Source organism: Peromyscus californicus, unplaced genomic scaffold (assembly GCF_007827085.1).
Source record: "Peromyscus californicus insignis strain IS unplaced genomic scaffold, ASM782708v3 Scaffold_2__1_contigs__length_46816999, whole genome shotgun sequence".
NCBI lineage: Eukaryota > Metazoa > Chordata > Mammalia > Rodentia > Cricetidae > Peromyscus > Peromyscus californicus.
In genome coordinates this window covers 42261855-42280956 of record NW_026294540.1, presented here as the reverse complement: position 1 = coordinate 42280956, position 19102 = coordinate 42261855, and the positions used below count along the sequence as shown (strand labels likewise).

The following is a 19102-nucleotide window of genomic DNA, read 5'->3' as shown; positions in this document are numbered from 1 at the left end:
AAAATACACTGTCATTGTGCTCTTTTGGACAGGCAGCTAGTAAAACTCTGGGGGGTGATAACTGAGTGAGTGACTTCAGCATCAACTAAGAAATCTTAATGATGAAATTAACACCCCAGATCTCCAGTCCATTCCTCGGGGTGCCACAGGCTATTTTCTTAATTCAGTTTCAAAAGAAAATTGTCAGTCTTATGAATGGAGATTTTATTTCCTTGGGGAAGAGTTTAACTCTTGCTATGCACTACTGGTTTATTTCCACTGGCGGAGAGCTGGTTTGAATTCTTTACTATTTTTCTTTTTACTGAATTTAATAATGGGTTTATCCTCCTGTGATGAAAGAGCACTTAGCTCCTCTTTTCTCCATACAAACTTCATTTTCTTTCTCCAAATACTCCTTGCTCTTAAGTGTCTTGTTGAGGAAGTGGCTTTGAAAGCCATGCTTGTGCTGACATAATTTAGCGCACTACAAAGAAAACCCACCGGATTCAATGGACCTCCAGGTGCCATCCATACCTTTTTGGCCACAGATTTAATCAATTACAGGTTGAGTGCTAAGAAGTTTTAATTGTGCATATGCACTAGATAACACTTCAGATACAAATGTCAGCCCATCAGTAGTATTATCAAAATATGTAGCATGGGAATATGTTATTAAAGGATAGAAAAAATGATACACAAGGCCCATAAATCTGCCTTCTTATGACTATTTGCAGGAATCCACAAATGCAGAACTTTGTTTTTATGAGACAGAATCGTCTGCATTAAGAGCCCAGGTTGGCCTCAAACTCCCTATGTAGCTGGGATGATCTCGAAGTCCTGATCCACTGCCTCCAGCTTCCAAGTGCTGGGATTACAGGTGTGCACCACCCCTGGCTACTCGAATAAGCATTTACATGTAGACTGGATACTTTTTTCCTTTCAGTGAATCCTGTTGGAGCCGTGAGGTGGAACATATGCTGATGTCTGATGTCCTTCGGCAGTGGCCTGCTTTCCTTGGGCTTTTCTTCTCGTGTTAAAGACTGCTAAAAGTGCCCTTCCAATGCCCACTTGTATGGTGTGCCTGCAGGGCGAAGGACAGGTCATGTCGCTGGTTGATGGTCGCACCACGTGGCGGCTTTGCATCCCAGGCAGGTTCATCCTGGCATCCTGCAGACCCTTCAGCAGCCAGTAGCTTGAATGTCCTCAAGGTTTCCCATGGGTGGGATAAAAACCATACTTGTTTCCCAGTGAAATACGGTACAGGCTTTGCCTAACACATTTGCAGAGAAGCGCTTAACCCCAGGCTTGCTGGGTCAGTGAGCCTAAAGGTGTGTCCCAAGCAGAGGACCATTCCGTAATCCACGGAGCACCAGGGTTAACATCCCAGTCAGATGCCTGCCACAGAAGTTGCCAGAGAAGTCTCCAGAGTGCCAGGGTGTTAAGCAACGTTCAGGAATTCCTGAGAATTTCTCAGGTTCTTCAGAGAAGTGTTCAATGTCAATGGTACCCTGTACCATAGGGACAAAGCCCTTCCATCCCATAATCAAAACCCTGACGGAAGGCAGCTGCCCTGGACCAGCCAGGGCACCAGGCCCAGGGACATGGAAAAAAAGGGCCCTCTAGAGAACCTTGGAGGACCAGGGCTTGGCAAAGGGATGGGAGTGCCCGCCTCCTCCCTCCTCTCACCCCTTCAACCTGCTGTCTGCCACAGGCCTCCAGTCAAAGGACGACAGCCAGAGCGTTCAGACCAATCAGATAAAGTGGCTGGATGTCTCTTCAGATTCCAGAACACTCGGGAATGATAATTCTGCCAAAAGCGGCTCTGTGACCGATGATCTGGGTGACAGGTTGCAGTTAAAAACATCGTCTATTGAACCTAAAAACACAGTAAATAAGGCGTTCATTATCACATCACCACAGAAAGAAAAAGTACCTTTAAAGCTCATCCAAAACACCCATTTCAGCAATTAATAGAGAATCCTGGCTTCCACAGGGTCACTCAAAACCTTAAATAGAAATGTGCTGATTTTTGCTTATCAGTGCTATTTCTGTTGGCTGGGTGTGATGGCATGTGCCTTTAATCCCAGCACTCAGGAGGCAGAGGCTGGTGGATCTCTGTGAGTTCATGGCCAGCCTGGTCTACACAGCAAGTTTCACGCTAGCCAGGGCTACATAGTGAGACTCCATCACAAAGGAAAAAAAAAAAAAAAACATTGATTGACACATTGCTATGACCGCTGCTTGCTTTCCTGTGGGCTGGAGATCCGAGGTGAACAGCAGTCGCGGGGAAACAGATGCTTAGACAGAGGTCAGAGGTCAGGGGTCAGGTTCTGGCTGTTGGTTGGTTTATTCACCTTGCAGGGCTTCCTTCCCTCATGCCGGGCAAGCGCTCTAGGACTGGGTTACATTCCCAGCTAGAGGGCAGCCTCTGGTGTGGACAGAACAGATTGGCAGCCTCGGTGGGCGGCCAGTCAGTCGGAGGGCCCGGTGCCAGGCTCGGCAACGTGCCGGCACAGCAGGTGTGCCATAGAAGTGCCAACTCCCAGGGGCCATCCTCTCCAGGGCTCAGGAGCTGAGGAGGCCCTAGACCTGGCTGGGGGGGGGGGGGGGACGGCCTTTCTAGGAAGGGTGACACTTTCATACCACATGGGCCCTAGGGGAAACCCTAAGCTGGTAACAGGACAGAGGGTGAGTCAGGAATGCCGTCCAGGATGCTGGGGACGCGGTGGGTGAGACGGAGGACCAGGCGAATACGCACAGCCAGGGCAAGGGGAGACCACCCCCAAAGCTTTGGATTGTGATGTAAGGGAGAGAGATAAAGCTAAGACAATGCAAGGTGGGGGTGAGGGCAGTGTGGGGAGTGAGACAGAGACAGAGATGGAGAAACAGAGATGGAGAGAAAGAAAAACAAGAGCAAGAGGGGAGGGGGCATTGATGGAGGAGGCCGAGAGCAGGAGGGAGGGGGAGAGAGGAAAGAGGGAGAGAGACCCACAATTTCCAGGATAAAAAGCCTCTGAGTAAGGACTCTTGCTGCACACAAAGGAAGAAAGAACTGCCATTAAATACAGTTAATCTAGCCCGCTGACATCTGTGTGGCGGAGCACTGCGGGCCCTGGGCCGGAGGTTGCAGCAACCGGCCACCAGAGCCCTGATTCTGGAAGTGCTCTGGGGCCCAGACTCGCTATCCCTCAGAGAGCAGCTCACAGAGGAAGAAGCCATCTGCCTGAGCCATGCACGTGCCTTTCAAAACCAAAGCCCGCCATATGTCATGTTAGGTTGTTAAATGAAACCTTCCCAGGAGTTATTCTTGTAGTGTCTGAGAACCGTTCCGAACACACCGTGAAGACAGAGACCACAGCCACTGAGACGTGCGAGCTGGCTGACGGCTCTGTTTTCCGGAGCACACACAGATGACAAGGGGAGGGAGCACTCTCCCAAGATAGTTTAACCCTGTGTGCTGAAGTGAGCATACATACTTGAATTAATAATTTTTCATTTAAATTAGCATTCGGCATTTGCTGCATCATATAATTGATATGTCAGAAAATGCACAATATCTTTCTTCCTTTTTCTTTTTTTTGTTCTTTTCTTTTTGTCTGAAACAGGATTTCCCCTCCCCTCCGCCCATGTTGCCTAGGCTAGCCTCAAACTCCTAGACTCAAGTCCTCCCCCTGCCTCACCCTCACAATCAACTGGAATACACACCATTGTGCCCCCTTTTCTCTTTTAGGCTAACAAACACCTCATTCCTTCCTCCCCAAGTTGCAGGTATTCGTTGTTTTTGGACTCACTATGTAGCCTCTGCTGATCTGGAACTTGCTATATAGACCCACTGGCATTAAACTCAGAGACCCACCTGCCTCTACCTCCCGCGTGCTGGAACTAGAGGCATGTGCCACGGTATCATTGTTCTCTTCGGTCTAGAGACATTTCAGTGAGTGGCCACTTGGCTCACACCCCTACTCTCCCCCTTTTGAGCTAGCCACCGTTCCCACACCCTGAGAGTGTGCCACGTACCTCTAGATGTGACACTAAATTTCCGGTCAGAGAAACTGCTCCTTCGGATTAGAGGTTCGCTCATTTTTTCCAGAAATAACTTAATTGTTTCTTTCTTTTCTGGGTTCATGCTTGTCAAGTTCAGAACCTTTCCGTGCACTTTTACGGTGGAATTGCTGAGTCCAAACCAGTAAAGGAAATCAAACAGGGCGTCTGCCTTGAACTCATAGGCGAAGCTCAAATTCTCTCCATTGAGCACTTTAGTTCCTGGAGGGAAAAAATCCTTCACCACTTCCTGGAAATCAAACTGAAAGAGAGAAAAGAATTCAATGGCACGGAGCGCGAAGCCATCGTGGACGTTACAGAATCAACCGCAACCCGAATGTCTGCAGCCTTGCTCACCGAGAGGGCGGTCCATCAGGAGGGAAGCAGTCCCTTTGCAAGGAGGTAGCCCTCCTGCTGAAAGCCCAGCTCACCTGAAGTCTGTAGCTTTCTCCAATCACCGAGGAAATGACCATGTCCATTCCCTGCTCTATCTGTCTTCTTATCTTGGGGTGCCTTGTGTTCACAAGAAACGCATAGGTCCTTTCTAGAAGTCAAGCAAGCAGCAGTCAGAAAAAGTGTCTATGCGACAGGAACGCACTTCTTCTGATCCGCAAAGGCATGCCCGGAGCCGCTTTGGAAGATTTCATACAGCTACTTTCTTTCCTGCCTGCTTCCTCAGACGTCCTGCGAGATTTCTAACAATGTTCCCCAAAACTTTGTCCCTTTGAAAGGTGCTCTGGGTTACTGTGAAAGCAAGTCTGGGAATCACCTTGGAAGTCAAAAGCTCCATGCGTAAGAACTTCCCCTCCACAGCGTGTCTCCAGTGTGGAAAAGGTTCTTACTGCAATTTTTTTTTTTACATTCGTTTATTGATTGTGTTTGTGTGTGCACTTGAAGGTATGCACACAGAACTCAGAGGAGAGCTTGCTCCAATAGGTTCCTGCCTCTACATTGTGGTATCCAGGATGGTTTTTAGACTCCCTAAACCTGTAAGCCAGTAGTTCTCAACCTGTGGGTCACAACCCCTCAGGGGTCACGTATCAGATATTCTGCATATCAAATAGTTACATCATGATTCATAACAGTAGCAAAATTATAGTTATGAAGTAGCAACTGTAGTTTTATGATTGGGGGTCACCACACCATACAGAATTGTATTGAAGGGTTGCAGCATTCTGAAGGTTGAAAACTCCTGCTTATGCCCTCTCTGTTGCTCCAGGCTGCAGTTCCAATCCCCAAGGCACTGGAGGTGGCGTCTGCCCCGAGTCTTCCCCAACACACACAGGAGAAACAAAGGGAGTCTTCCCCGTTTCCTCATTTTTTAAAAATTGGAATCTTATTAACTGCTAATCTCTTTTCCAGACCCCGGAACCAAGCCCAAATTACTTTATCAAGCGAGGCAAGACAGGCACGCCAGTCCCTGTTTAAATGCACGGACCAGCTACTATGTGATTTTGAGAATATTCTGTTGCCTTTGAGACATCTCAGAGGCAAACGCTGCGGGCCGAAGGCGTGGGTTTACATTTTTAAGGAATGCATTTTTTGAAGATTTATTTATTCTAATTTTGTGTGTGGTGTTTTGCCTGCATGTATATTTATGTGCCACTTGCATGCCTGGTGCCAATAGAGGCTGTCACATGCCTAGAACTGGAGTTATAGCTGGCCATAACTCCACCTGGGTGCTGGGAATTGAACCTGGGTCCTCTGGAAGAGCAGCCAGTGCTCCTAACTGCTGAGCCATCTCTCCAGCCCTGAATGCATTTTATACCACTCTTACTCATTTTCAGTTTTTCTGCCCATGTTTTCCCTTCTTCTGAATTTTTAAAAGGAATTTTAGATAGAAACCACCTTATAGGCTACTTGAGATGAGAGATAAAATAAAGCAAGCAGGCTAGTTGGAGCCTGGAATTGAATTTCATGTAAATCAACCAAGACCTTTGAAAGGCTCATTAAACACCCAGGTTGAGCCTATCCCACAGCAGGGCAGGTTGCACACTACACATTTACAGATCTGTCAATCTGCATGTTTACTATGACAGACTTCTAGAAGACGGCAGTGCTGGTCTTGAGGACATGGTAACTCCTAATTTGCATAAAATGTAGTCTAGAATAGCAGCAGGGCTGACATGTTCCCTTAGTTACAGTCATCATTGTGTAAGATAAGCCATCTTTTGTTTTTTATATTATATAACTTTTTTGCATGCTAGCTTTTCTCACAGTTGGCTAGCTGTTGGGGTCCCATACCTCCTCCCGTAGACGTTATCATACAGTTATGCCCTATCCATGAATCTCTTACAGATTCCTTCTTGCGCCATTCTTAGAACTTCGATTAAAATGCTAAACTAAGAGTTCTCATTCTTTCTGTAGATCCCCCCAGGGGAACAAGTCAGGGGGCTGTACTTGTATATCTGTCAGTTACAATCCTGGAAACCTGGCCAGCTTCCTGCACATCACCAAGCCAGAGCACACGTGGTACTAGGATGTGGCTGGTCGCCGCTGGCTGTGCTCTGGCCTCTCCTGCAAGCAGAACATTCTGACTTTGAGTTGAGAATGAAGAACGGAGAGTGCTCCAATAACTAACTGAGAGAGGAGGCTTGAGGGGGTCTGTCTGAAATGAGCCCATCACTAGTTATTACCCTGAACTCTCTTTAGGAATACTATATAGGCCAGGTGGTGCACGCCTTTAATCCCAGCACTTGGGAAGCAGAGGTAGGTGGATCTCTGAGTTCAAGGCCAGCCTGGTCTACAGAGTAAGTTCCAGGACAGCCAGAGCTACACAGAGAAGCTCTGTCTCGAAAAACAAAAACAAGTAAATAAAGAATGCTATTTAGACTCAAGTTCTAGAACTTTCCTCTTATCACAGAGTGTTATGCTGGTGACTCTCCAGCATTATCACTGAGCAGAAGGAGAGAGGAAAAATGGAGAAACGTTCATATTGGAATTTGAGTTACAGGGTTGTTACCACTTAACCTGAAAACCATAAAGAGAAGTGTTTAAACATGCAACTCTAACACCTAGGAACACAAAACTTTAAGCACCTACAACTACCTTCAAAACAAAAAAAGGAGGATTACTCTGCATCCTACCACAGTAGAACTTTATACCTCTAGCCTAGAAAAATTATTAACTGTGGGGACAGAGAGATGAGTCGGGAGCTAAAAGCATGAACTGCTCTTGCACAGAACCTGGATTCAGTTTCCAGCACACACATCAAGTGAGTGACAACCATCTGTAACTCCAGTTCCGGGGACTCCAATGCCCTTGCCTGGTCCCCGAAGATACTGTACTCATGGGCATATACCACACTGGACATACACATAATTTAAAATAAAATTTAAGGGCTGGAGAGATGGCTCAGAGGTTAAGAACATTGGTTGTTTTTTCAGAGGACCTACATTTTATTACCCACATGGGGCCTCACAACCATCTGTAACTCCATTTCCAGGACATCTAATGCCCTCTCTGGCCTCTAAGGGTATATCAGGAATGCAAGTGATTCATAAATATGTGTGAAGACCAAACACCCATCTACATAAAATAAACTGAAAAATAAGAATTTTAAATCTTTTCAAAATAAGAGTTATCAACTATACCTACTTTTATGTTCAAAAACAGCCCCATTTGGATGACAGGTCCCCTAGGTTGTTGGGTCAGCTAGTGATGATAAAGCATGCCTCAGACACAATATGTGATACATGAGAGTTTCACCACTTCAACCATTCCTACAACTCTAGAAGGCCCAGAATGTCAGATCATTTCCTGTCTAGAAAGACCTCTGAAGGTTTCGTGTCAGGTCACTTCCTGCCTGAACAGGAAGTGATAGTCAAAGACGGGTTTCCATCATCAGAAGTTCACTGAGTCAGTGTGTGCAGTTTTCCAAATGGCTGCACAGAGCAGTTTGCTTGCTGCTGTCCTCGGCATAGCTGACATCTACCCTCCCTTCTTCCGGCCTCTTTCCTACCTTAGCCCACCACCTAGCAAGGCAGAACCAAATGAAGATTACTGATCTACGTACCTTTTGAGATGTCCTTCTTGGTTTGCACATTAATAAAGAACAGCATGGGCTTGCTCAATATCGTTTCCCTGTAGTCTTTATAATCAGAGTAGGTGGTCAGTTCCACATATCTATGGAAAAAGCAGAAATAACTGCAGATGTAACATCCACTCCCATGTGAGGAGCAGGATGTACTGACTCGACATGCACCTACCTCAGCTGTGGCCTTTGAGGGATGTTTCCTAAAATGTGTCTAATAGAGGTCACCACATTTTATACACATAAGGAAATCACCTTCGGGTCATTGCTGAGTGGCTGAGGGTTCTGTGGTCATTGGAGTGGTTTGGCATCAATGTGTTGCTTTCAGAGAAGCCAGAGGAGACCAAATGTCATACATCATGTGGGCAAAGAGGTCATCTGAAGCTGTTGGAGTCCTAAGTTCCACTGAATAATGAACCAACCCCCTCCCCCCTGTCTTCCTCTCTCTCTCTCCCTCTCTCTCTCTCTCTCTCTCTCTCTCTCTCCCTCCCTCCCTCCCTCCCTCCCTCCCTCCCTCCCTCTCTCTCTCTCTCTCTCTCTCTCTCTCTCTCTCTCTCTCTCTCTCTCTCTCTCTCGTGTGTGTGTGTGTGTGTGTGTGTGTGTGTGTGTGTGTGTGTGTCCCCCTCTCTCTTCTCTGTTCTACTCCTTCTTCTCTTATGGCCAGGTTCACTCTGCCAGCTGTCTTTCATCTACTACTTTCTCTCCCTGCTCTGGACCCTTCTAGATGCCTCTGGCTATTCTCTCTCTCATATCTACAATAAAAACCTTCCCCTTAACCATAAACACAACACAAAACAAAAGAATAAAACTGAAGAAGTAGAAGTCACTGAGTCTTCTCCAGTGGATTCATCCTGCCTAATAGGTCTGGAATTTTCTATCTCCTGCCCCACCCCCCACACCCCTCTAATCCCAAGATTAGCACACCTTCCTGCGTGGATCATACCATTAATCATTTTTCTTACAAACTATTACTAATTCACATTTCCTCCATTGTCGGCTCATGTAATTACAAAAATCAAACTGTTAATGGATTTCTGCCCATATCCTCATTAAATTTTGTTATTCTCCTCTAGAAAGGTCTCCCGGAGTCCTGACTCATCCTGTGAGTTAGCTTTCCCTCACTACCCTCCAGTTTTTCCAAACAGCCTTTCTATGGCTCTATGTAGGTAACAAAAACATCCAAATGCAAATTGGCTTATTTTGGGGGTGTGGTAGTCTGAATGAGAACGGCCCCCTTAGAATCATACACTTGAATGTCTGAGAACTAGGAATTGTGTGGTCTTGTTGGAAGAGGTGTGTCACTGGGGACAGGTTTCAAAAGCCCACGTCAGGCCTGGTCTCTCCTCTCTCCCTCACATCAGGATGTAAAGCTCTCAGCTACTGCTCCGATGCCATGCCTATCTGCTTCCTGCCATGATGGACTAACCCTCTGAAACTGTAAGCAAGCCTCAGTTAAATACTTTCTTTTACGAGGGTTGCCTTGGTCATGGAGTCTCTTCACAGCACAGCAGTAACTAGGACAGAGGGGATGGTTCCTTTCCTAGCTGTCCCAAGCTCAGAGTCTGTGTGGGTGCAGGCAGGCGGAATGGCAGCCAGCAGGTGAATGATGCCTCAGCCATGGTCCTTCTTAAGCTTGGGTTGGTTCTGAATTGATCCAGATGAAGCATCTGCCTGGAGTGAATGGGCCAGCTGAGCCAACAGCGGGGGCTGCCTGTTGCTACACTGGACAGACTCAGCCGTCCAGCTGTGCTCAGACAGCTCCAGGTGTTTCTTGTCTGAAAGGCAGTCGGTCCTTCAGGGCTTGACCGGAACACCACAGCCTTGGGAAGCAGCTCGCTGCTACAAGGGGCACGGCCACTCACTAGCCCTGAGTCCCTCCCATGCTTACAACTCCCACAGACAGGATGCAGGCATGGGTCAGAAGTGCAGGGGAGGGTGCCCACCTGGAGGCAGAGAAGGATAGCTTTTGCTGGCTTGTCTCCTGGCTTGATTTCCCAGAAATATTGAATTATCAGACTGGAGTCGGAGAGTGATTAAACCGAGAGCCTTAGCTCACTAGCCTCTGAACTGTTTCCTGCTTTCTGTTTCGCTCTGTGTGTGTGTATGTGCATGCACGTGTGTGTGCGTGTGCGTGTGCGTGTGTGTGTGTGTGTGTGTGTGTGTGTGTGTGTGTGTGTGTGTGGCGCCTGTGACCCACCCACCCAGATAACACTCTCACCACCTTTCCCAAGGCAATTCCTTTGCCTCTGTCTGCAATCTGCTGGCTGCGCTCTGGAGGAAGGAAGCAGCTGGTGCTCTTGTACAATGGAGCCCCAAAGGAGCAGTTTGGCCCGTCCTTCTTCCTATAACGTCAACTGACGTCTGATCGGAGACATCGCTGAATTCTGCTATCACCAAATTGTCTTCCAACAAACCCACAGCACAAGAAAAAGATTAAAAACATCAAGTCAGAAACGATCCTTAGCTGGAAGAACAAGGGGGCGCCTTAGAATTCTGTGGAAGGCCTTCTGCAGCGCCGTAGGGCTCAGAGAGCCATGGTTGGATGCAGAGAAGAGAATCTAGGAAGTCACATACAGAGTCTATGTCTAAACTACACATGATCACATTCTGTATAGTGTGAGCTGAATGAAACAACTGAACAGTAAAAACAGGGCCAGCAGACTTGACCTGCCTTTGGTGATCCAGAGGCCACTTAAAGTGCCATTCATCCCAGGTGTGGGCAAACACTGCACATCGGAGAATTTTGAGAACATAATTTATAGGAAAGAGATACATTCCCTATATCTAACCTGGCCACAAAGAAGAACCACAGAGATCCCTTCTTATCCATGCAGAAGGTGTTGGAACCATTGGATGGCACCACATCTGGACACAGGGCTGCAATCTGTAATACCTAGACAGTGGAGCGAAAAAGCTGGAAGTCTAAATGATGGCAGCTGGGTCGCAAGCACAGCCTGCAGACTCAGGACAAAGGGATAAGCCGCACGCTGGGGTGGGGAGGAATGGAACAAAAGATTGCATCATGCAATTCACAACGGTACACAATTTAAAATGCACCACTTATTAATTTTTTGGAGCTTTCAGTTTTAGTGTTTTTGACCCGCGTTAACCACAAGTAACTTAAGTGAAAGGATGTTACTCTACCTCATTAATTCTTCCATTCCCAGTTCCCAGTTACAGTCTCTTTGTCTAACGTGTCAAAATTCCAGTGAAATAAGTAAATGTGGGTGTTTATTAAAATATAAAAATCATTACAAAAAAAACAAGATCAGAGGGTCTCATCGTTCAGTTCCATAGGTGTTTCAGTATCTGTCTGGCATTTAGTTATTGCTTTTAATTCAAGATGTCTTACTAGATGGCATTAGGGACTAGTTATTCCATGTTTAATCACGAACACTTCTGAATTAGTAATGCAAATGTCACCTCTGTGCACTGAATATTATATTTGCTAAAGTTATCATAGGGGATGGTAAAATGTAAACAACTTTAAGATAACAGGTCCTTTTAACTATCATTTCTTCATTTTACACGGTCCCCAAATTACTTTTAGACTACCACTTTCTAAGACTGACCTCAGGGCAAAGGCCAGAGAGCAGGACGATGTCAGAGAGAGCCATGTTCCAAACTAAGATGCAATTCATGTCCAAGCTCAGTGATGTGTGAACTCCACTCCAGAAACAAGCCTCACTGGGGCCCTGAGCCATAGCTCTCTGTGACCCACTGTGAGGTGGGCCTGTGAACACCAAGATGAGAAAGAAAATATCTCTGCCACCAGGAGCCACGTGGTGCATCTGAGAGTCAGTGTGCAATGGCAGAGGCAGAGTCCTTCTTGCTCAGGGTGTGGTCCCTGGACCAATAGCATCAGCATGGCTGAGACCTCATCCAAATGCAGAACTCAAGCCTCTGCCCAGTTTCATCCAACCAGAATCTGTGTTTTATCAAGAACCCCAGGAAACCTGCATGTTAAGTGGCCAACCGTTTGAGAAACACCAATGGAAAAGGGCGCCGCACCACCTAGACTTCAAAGTTGGCCCATCATTCTCACACAGAGACCTCAGGGGAAAGCCAAGGTAGGTACAGGTCAGAGACTGCTCTGTCAAGCCAAACATACATACACAGGCAGCGAGCAAGAGGGCTGCTGTGGCTGGAGGGGGAGGCTGGGGTGGGTGGCTGGGTGTCAGCAGGCAGGCAGACATCCAACAATGACCAGGTGTGCTGGGACTAGGAAGCAGATGGTGTGGCTTAAAACCAGAGCGAGGCTCCGGGGAACAAGCCAGGAAAGGATTCAGTGTGGCTGAAGCCTCAGAGTGCCTGGGCTGAGATCTCTGAGGCTGTTTAACTTTTCTGAAACTCATTTTCATCATCAGCCAAATAGGCGAGCTTCCCATGAGAGGGTGACCAGATCAAATCCAGTTCCAAGGAGGCTTCTGGGGCCCCCATGTGAGGCTTAGTAATAACACAAAAACTAACAGCTGACAAGGGTCCAGTATGTGCCAGTATTTATTTCTTCAGGACTTCATCAATTCTAATTCTAATAACTGAGATGATTATTTTTAATAGGTTTTATTTTTAATTATGTGTATACATGTTTCTGTGGATGGGTTTGGGCGTGTGAGTGCAGTGCCCACAGAGGCCAGAAGGGGGCACCAGATACCCTAGACCATTGTGAGCCATCTGCCAAGGGTGCTGGGAATGAAATGCCTGTCTTCACTAAGCCATCTCTCCATCCCCATTTTATTTTAACACTTAATTTTTATTTTATAAGGTGGTCATTATTCTCATCTAACAGCCAAGGAAGCTTATTTTTAAAAAAGTAAGAAAATGTCCCGGGGTCCCTCCACAGATGCGGGGCAGAACTTGCCACTCAGACTCACATACACCTCCTCTAGGCTGGATCTCACCCTGCTCACAGTTCAGTGTGCAGACGGGCATCATTTCACCAGTGTCGTGTGTCCTGGAGAAGGGTGCTGCACATGTCAGTTTCTACATCTGAGACAGGAGGGAGAGGAGGGGGTCGCAGGACAGGGCCCAAGCTGGCCGAGTAGAGACCCGAAAGCTGACACAGGGAACTGTGGCCCCACACAGGGCTGGCAGACGGCTGTCACTCCTCCCTGTGGGATGGAGGTGAGGCTTGGACAGCACACACCTACTCATCTCTACCCATGATTCCAAGCATTTTACCCCACAGGGCGGGCACCCTGACAGGGTTGCTTATCTCCCAACTGCTCAGCTGTAGATAGGGCCAGGCAGATTCAATATTTTCTTCCTTAAAAACCTCTGCCCTTCGTTCCTTTACAAGGCCAATTTATAGTCGATGTGAACAGCTGATGGAAACCCAGTTATTTATTTGGGGGCCCCTGGAAGTGCGAGAAGCTGCCACTGGCCACTGGAAGGCAGAACCGCTTCTTGTCTGTGGCAGTTTCCTGAAAACACAGGCAATAGTCTGACAGCGCTACTTAGAAACCATGGTTCAGCTGATTCCAGCGTCTTCCACAGGTTCATTCCTTATTTTCCCCGTCATAAAAAGCAAGCAACAACAATAGCCCCCACTTAGTAAGATTCCACAAGCCGACAACTGTGAAACACTTCGCACCCTTCTGGAGACTCAAGTCAACCAACATTAGCAGGCACACTTCTTTTATCTGTTTAGATTACCCAGCAGCCTCTTTCATGCCAGGGGAACAGGGCACAGTCAGAATGCGAGGTCACGTTTGCCAGACTTGCCAATGCATGTCAGTAAGAGGCTGCATCCTAGGGGGAAGACGAGAGTGTGTGTGTGTGTGTGTGTGTGTGTGTGTGTGTGTGTGTGTGTGTGTGTGTGCTGGTCAATGTGGGTTAGCCTTTCAAGTCACTTGGTAACCATTACATGAGCGTAGTATCTTGAGCAGGCTTTAGATATGACATGGATAGAAATCTTGAACTTAAAAGAAAAATGATGATGCTGGTAAAGATTTGCTCATTAACTCCACAAATTAAGACAGATATTTTTAAAGCCAGTTTTTGGATGATCTTTATAGCCAACACTAAACACCCAGGAAAGGCTTGAGCTCCTCCAGTGTTCCAATTAGAAAAGTGTTTAGGTATCAGAAAAGGGAACCTGGGGAAGGACAGATGCCCTCGGTGAGGGGCTCGTTTGGCTGTCAAGGGCAATGGCTCTTAGCATTTTTGAGGGGTTCTGGGAAAGGGCCCCAGGAAAGGAAGAGAACACACCTTTGAGGCCCTGCCTCTTGATTACACTGTGGAATTATTCTGCACCCAGAATGCTCATCATGGGGGATAAAAACCTAGTTAATTAGTAGAGCAGGATCCTTACCCACACATCTTGGAGCATCTGAGTCAGCCAGGGACACTGGGACTGCATCTACATTTCTGGGAAGGTCTCTGCCCAGTTCTCAAAGGCCCAGGGGTCCAAAGTGCTTAAGAACCTGCCCCTGCCTTTCCCAGTCCTTAACCACCTTGGCAGCTCTTCTTGGTTAGAAGCCATCCACACCTAAGGCAGGAATGTAGTGGCTGAAAAAAAAATTTTGCTGGAGCCCATCACCTCTAGGCCTCCACTTGCTATGACAAATGTGAAGTTTGTTCTGTGGACACGTAGATTCTGCAGATGCCAGACACGGTGAAACCAGGCCACTTGGCCACTTGCCTACACCAGTTGCCCAGCTTTGAGGAAATCCAACTGGAGCGCCATGTCAGGGACAGTCAAAATTGGTGCCCTCTGTCCTGAATCCACTTGGTTTGGGCTAGGCTGTGCACACACGCTCTTCGAATACTGCACTCAGCCACTTGGGACCCTTACTTGCAAACTACACACACACACACACACACACACCCCACACACATACAACAATGCACCTAGCAACCTGTTAGCAATCTAGAATACCCACTTGCATCGAGCTGCAGCCCTCCACTGGGAACAGGGGAATAACTTTCTCCCCCATTTAACAACCATCAAACTTAAATTCTAGTTAATTATACACTAGTCAGACCAGTTGGGGGGGGCAATCTGGCTTGAGCTAGTTTTGGGCACATTCACAATAAGGTCAACTGTGCCCTCTGATGACCTATGAGGGAGAATCTTCGAGTTACTACCTCATGCTTATGCATCATCAACAGTGCGGATGATGAAAATCAGATGCAACATGGAAAGGGGTGTGTGCAGTGAGCAACAGCTTGCATAATCCAACCTGTCAATCAACACAGAGAGCCACCCAAACTACGTCCCTGAGAAAGCAGCTCCTCTGTTCTCTTCTGGTCTCCACGGGGACCCCACACACACACACATGACAAACATACATACAAGCAGGCAAGACGTTCATACAATAAAAATGATTTTTAGGCCGGGCGGTGGTGGCGCACGCCTTTAATCCCAGCACTCGGGAGGCAGAGCCAGGCGGATCTCTGTGAGTTCGAGGCCAGCCTGGGCTACCAAGTGAGTCCCAGGAAAGGCGCAAAGCTGCACAGAGAAACCCTGTCTCGAAAAACCAAAAAAAAAAAAAAAAAATGATTTTTAAAAAGGAAAAGAAGTCAGCTCCTCCTTCCTTCCCACCATATAAAGAAGCCTTGGGTAACATGGGGCTCGGATACCTTCATTCAAGTGGTCCACTGCCACTCTTAGCAGCATATTCGTGACTAATTTGTATGATTGCTTTGCTTTGAAGAAAGTTTCCCTGGGGCTGGGGAGATGGCTCATCACAAGCCTCTGTGACTCCAGCTCCAGGGGATCTGATGCCTCTGGTCTTCACTGGCATCTGTACTCACATACACACACGCATTCCAATACACCTACACATAATTTAAAAATAGTTTAAAAAATTCTCGTAGAAAAATAAAGCTTCCTTGCTACTTTGCAATCATTTCTTTTCATCAAATTCCAAGACTCTGGAAACAGCCAGGTCAGACCTGTGCCACACGTAATGCTATCTCCAGAGTCAGCGCCAACTGGATCCATCTTGTCCATCAGAGCAGGAGACTCTTGATTAGGCTAAGTTCAGAATGTTTCCACCTCCCGGCTGCTGCACAGAGCCCAGTCCTCCATCAGACTCGGTTCCCTCCCAGCCCTCCTCAGGCTGCCCACACAGTTAGACAAGATCCTACCATGGCATGCCCCCTACAAGAAGACACTTTGCTAACCCCACTGTTTAAGTCTTTCTCGGTGGAGCCCTCGTATCTCCAGGGTGTGAAATCCTTCACACAATTGTACATGTGAGGAGAAGCCAGTGTGTATAAAATTGCACTTGCACCCTGCTCTGTGTCACCCAATCATTGTGACTACACTTTCACTTGCCCAGGAACCACAACTAGTTTTTATTTACTTTTATAAAGCTGTTCAAAGAAAAACATTAATGACAAGCCTCAAGTCTATTCTAAAACTTCCAGTATCCTATACTAAGATTGGGGGAGCTGATTCTGTCAAACACCTTACCTTGGCTTCAGTTCATTGGGAATATTGTAATTGGTTTTTTGTGCATGCGTATATGCATGTGTGTGTGTGTGTGTGTGTGTGTGTGTGTGTGTGTGTGTGTATGAGAGTATGCAAGTGCACCAATGCATACATGTCCACCTTATCAGTTTTGAATGGGTTCTCTTACTGATTCTGGAGCTTGTCAGTTTAGGGACAGGGTGGAGGCCAGCAAGCCTCAGTCCTGTCTTCATGCCCCTAGCGCTGGCGTTCCAGGCACACGGACATTTTCACATGGATGGTGCGAATTCGAACTCAAGTCCCCTCACTTTAGCCACTGAGCCATCTCCCCAGTCTAAACCTGCTTTCTAACTTAGCTCTTCCCACTTCCTCTTACAAATTGGTATTTTTATTTACCTACCAAAGAGAAATTCTTGGTAGGGGATGTTTTCTCAAGCATTCAAAACCCATGCATTCCTGAGGGTCCTATGTGCAGTGGGAAGAATGGACTGTCAATGTCTCTCCTTTGCTTGGCCCTTGGGCTCCTCCACCCTTTCCACAGAGTACACATCAACCCTTCCTGGTGGCAAATGCATTATATCTTCACATCTGGCCTGTTGCATTGCTCAGACTCCTGACCCACTTCTGGGACACTCAGCACCCTACTAAACATGTATAAGGGTCTTCCTCCAGGGTGACCCAGCCAAGTGGGATCCAGCATGGACAGCCCTCCCTTATGCCACTGAGATCAAAGCCTGCTTCGGCATCCTTGACTCCTTCAAGTCTACCAAGCAGTGTTTGAGTCCCTTTGGCCACCGCAGTTCGGAGAAGCATTGGATGAAGGCTGGGGTCTCGCAGTCCACTCTTCAGCAAACCAGGAAGACACACTTTGCATTTATTTCTGCCCTAGCTGTCAAGCCGACAACGGCTCTGGATTGGGCTTCTGGTTGCTTTGCTTTCTTCTCCACTATGACTGATTGGTTTAAGAAACATCAAGAGAGCAACTACCCCCAAGAAAATGACCTTTCTGCATGCTTCTGCTGAATAGTTATTAGTGCTCAGGACTAAAGCTAGGTTGGGGATCTGCATTCTAGTCCTCCCCCGAAGGGTGTGCCTGCGCACTGAGCTCATGTGACCCAGTTAATGGCATAATGGAAAAAGCAGCCACCAGCTGGCGTGTTGAGTGGGGCTGAGTGTGCTCCCACCCCCGTCCTCCCTACACTGTCAGCAAGACGCCCTTCTTAGCTGCTAAAAAAAAAAAAAAAAAAAAAAAAAAAAAAAAAAAAGCGGGGGAGGGGGGGTTCAAGCGGATGGATGGCAGGTAGGATGGCCAGGTCTCCTAGAAAGGGGACCGCAGCCAGGTAGAAGATTTGCAGGGGCAGAGCTACAGGTTAGGGCGCACAACGTGGCCACCCACCTCTTGATGTAGCTGCTGAGGCGGTAGAGCTGCCCGTCGAAGCTCACTAGGCCGTCCCCGAAGACGTTGAAGCCCCCTCGCGCATCTGCGGGTTCCCCTGGCCCGGGCACCACGAGCTGCTCACCACGCAGCTGGAAGGCCCCAGGTTGTAGGCGGAGCAGCTGCGACAGGGGCAGCAGGGCCAGCTCGCAGTCGCACGTCCACAGGCTGCGGAGCTCCCCGGACGATATGGAGGTCAGGCTGGGTCTAGCCACAGGTTCGCACGCCGCGGCGGCCATAACCAGGCTGTGGCTCGGTCCCCTTCCTACCGCGAAGGTCGCCAAGTGGGGGAGGATTAAGCCTGTCTGTCCGCGGACTAGCTCGGGAGCCCTCCTGTCACCCTGAAGGCTGCTCACCCTGGAGGAGTGCTGCAGGCAAGGCACGGAGAAAGCGGTCCCCGCGCTGGGCAGCCCCTTTTATCAGGCACCGGGCACGCCCCTCCGGCCCCCAGGCAGGACCCCAGATGCTCCACTCCAGCGGAGCAATCAGCGTTTCATAACTTGGCGCACTCCCACCTCGCCTGCTCACAGCCAAGACGAACTTAGTCATCCCACTGGGGTCAGACACTCAGCCCCCGCGTGGGGCCCTCCCTGCCTGGTGCGCACTGCCCGGTGCAGCACGACAGATGCCCAGGCCTGATGCAGTGCCCATCCATCCCTCAGGTACCACTGCTCCCAGAGGACTACACAGGGTTACCGACCAACTCTCCACCTGGGGCCCAGGGGCTTTCGGAGCTCAGGCTGGGAGCTCCATCGGCATCTACATCCCCCATCCCATGCCCAGTCAGAAGTCTCCAGCTTCCTCCACCTCCACCTAGATGATTTGGCTTGTTCTCTCAGCTCTTCCTGGAGCGGGTTCCCACCCACCCAGCATCCTTCCCCGAGCAGCCGGCCACTTTCCCACAAGGCCTTTCTGCGTCCCCTGTGCACCCCATTTCTCGACCCTCTTATTCCTGAGCCTCCCGGGGACCCTTGATAGCTATGTGCTTGGATCCAAGTCAGAAGACCCCAGCAGGCCTCCCCTGTGGGCTGAGCTCCCCAATACCAGAATCTGATCATCAGTTTATAGTTTATAGATACTTGGGTGCTCTCGCTACGTGCTTACAAGTTTCTCGAGGATGAAAGGACCATTATCCCTTTAAATTTAATTAAATGAAGATAGGCAAATAACCACAACCCCTGCCACCATCCAACTT

At 48.2% G+C, this 19102-nt stretch overlaps 1 protein-coding gene across 1 annotated transcript; it reads right to left on the bottom strand.

The window, feature by feature from the left end:
- Positions 1 to 544: 544 nt before the first annotated feature.
- On the bottom strand, positions 545 to 18786 carry Medag (mesenteric estrogen dependent adipogenesis). Its single transcript, XM_052754573.1, has 5 exons — positions 17869 to 18786; positions 8036 to 8145; positions 4452 to 4564; positions 3997 to 4282; positions 545 to 1855 (listed from the first exon to the last, which is right to left on the bottom strand). Exons 1-5 carry the CDS (start codon positions 18144 to 18146, stop codon positions 1731 to 1733), a joined length of 912 nt encoding a protein of 303 aa, XP_052610533.1. The 5' UTR covers positions 18147 to 18786; the 3' UTR covers positions 545 to 1730.
- Positions 18787 to 19102: the final 316 nt, after the last annotated feature.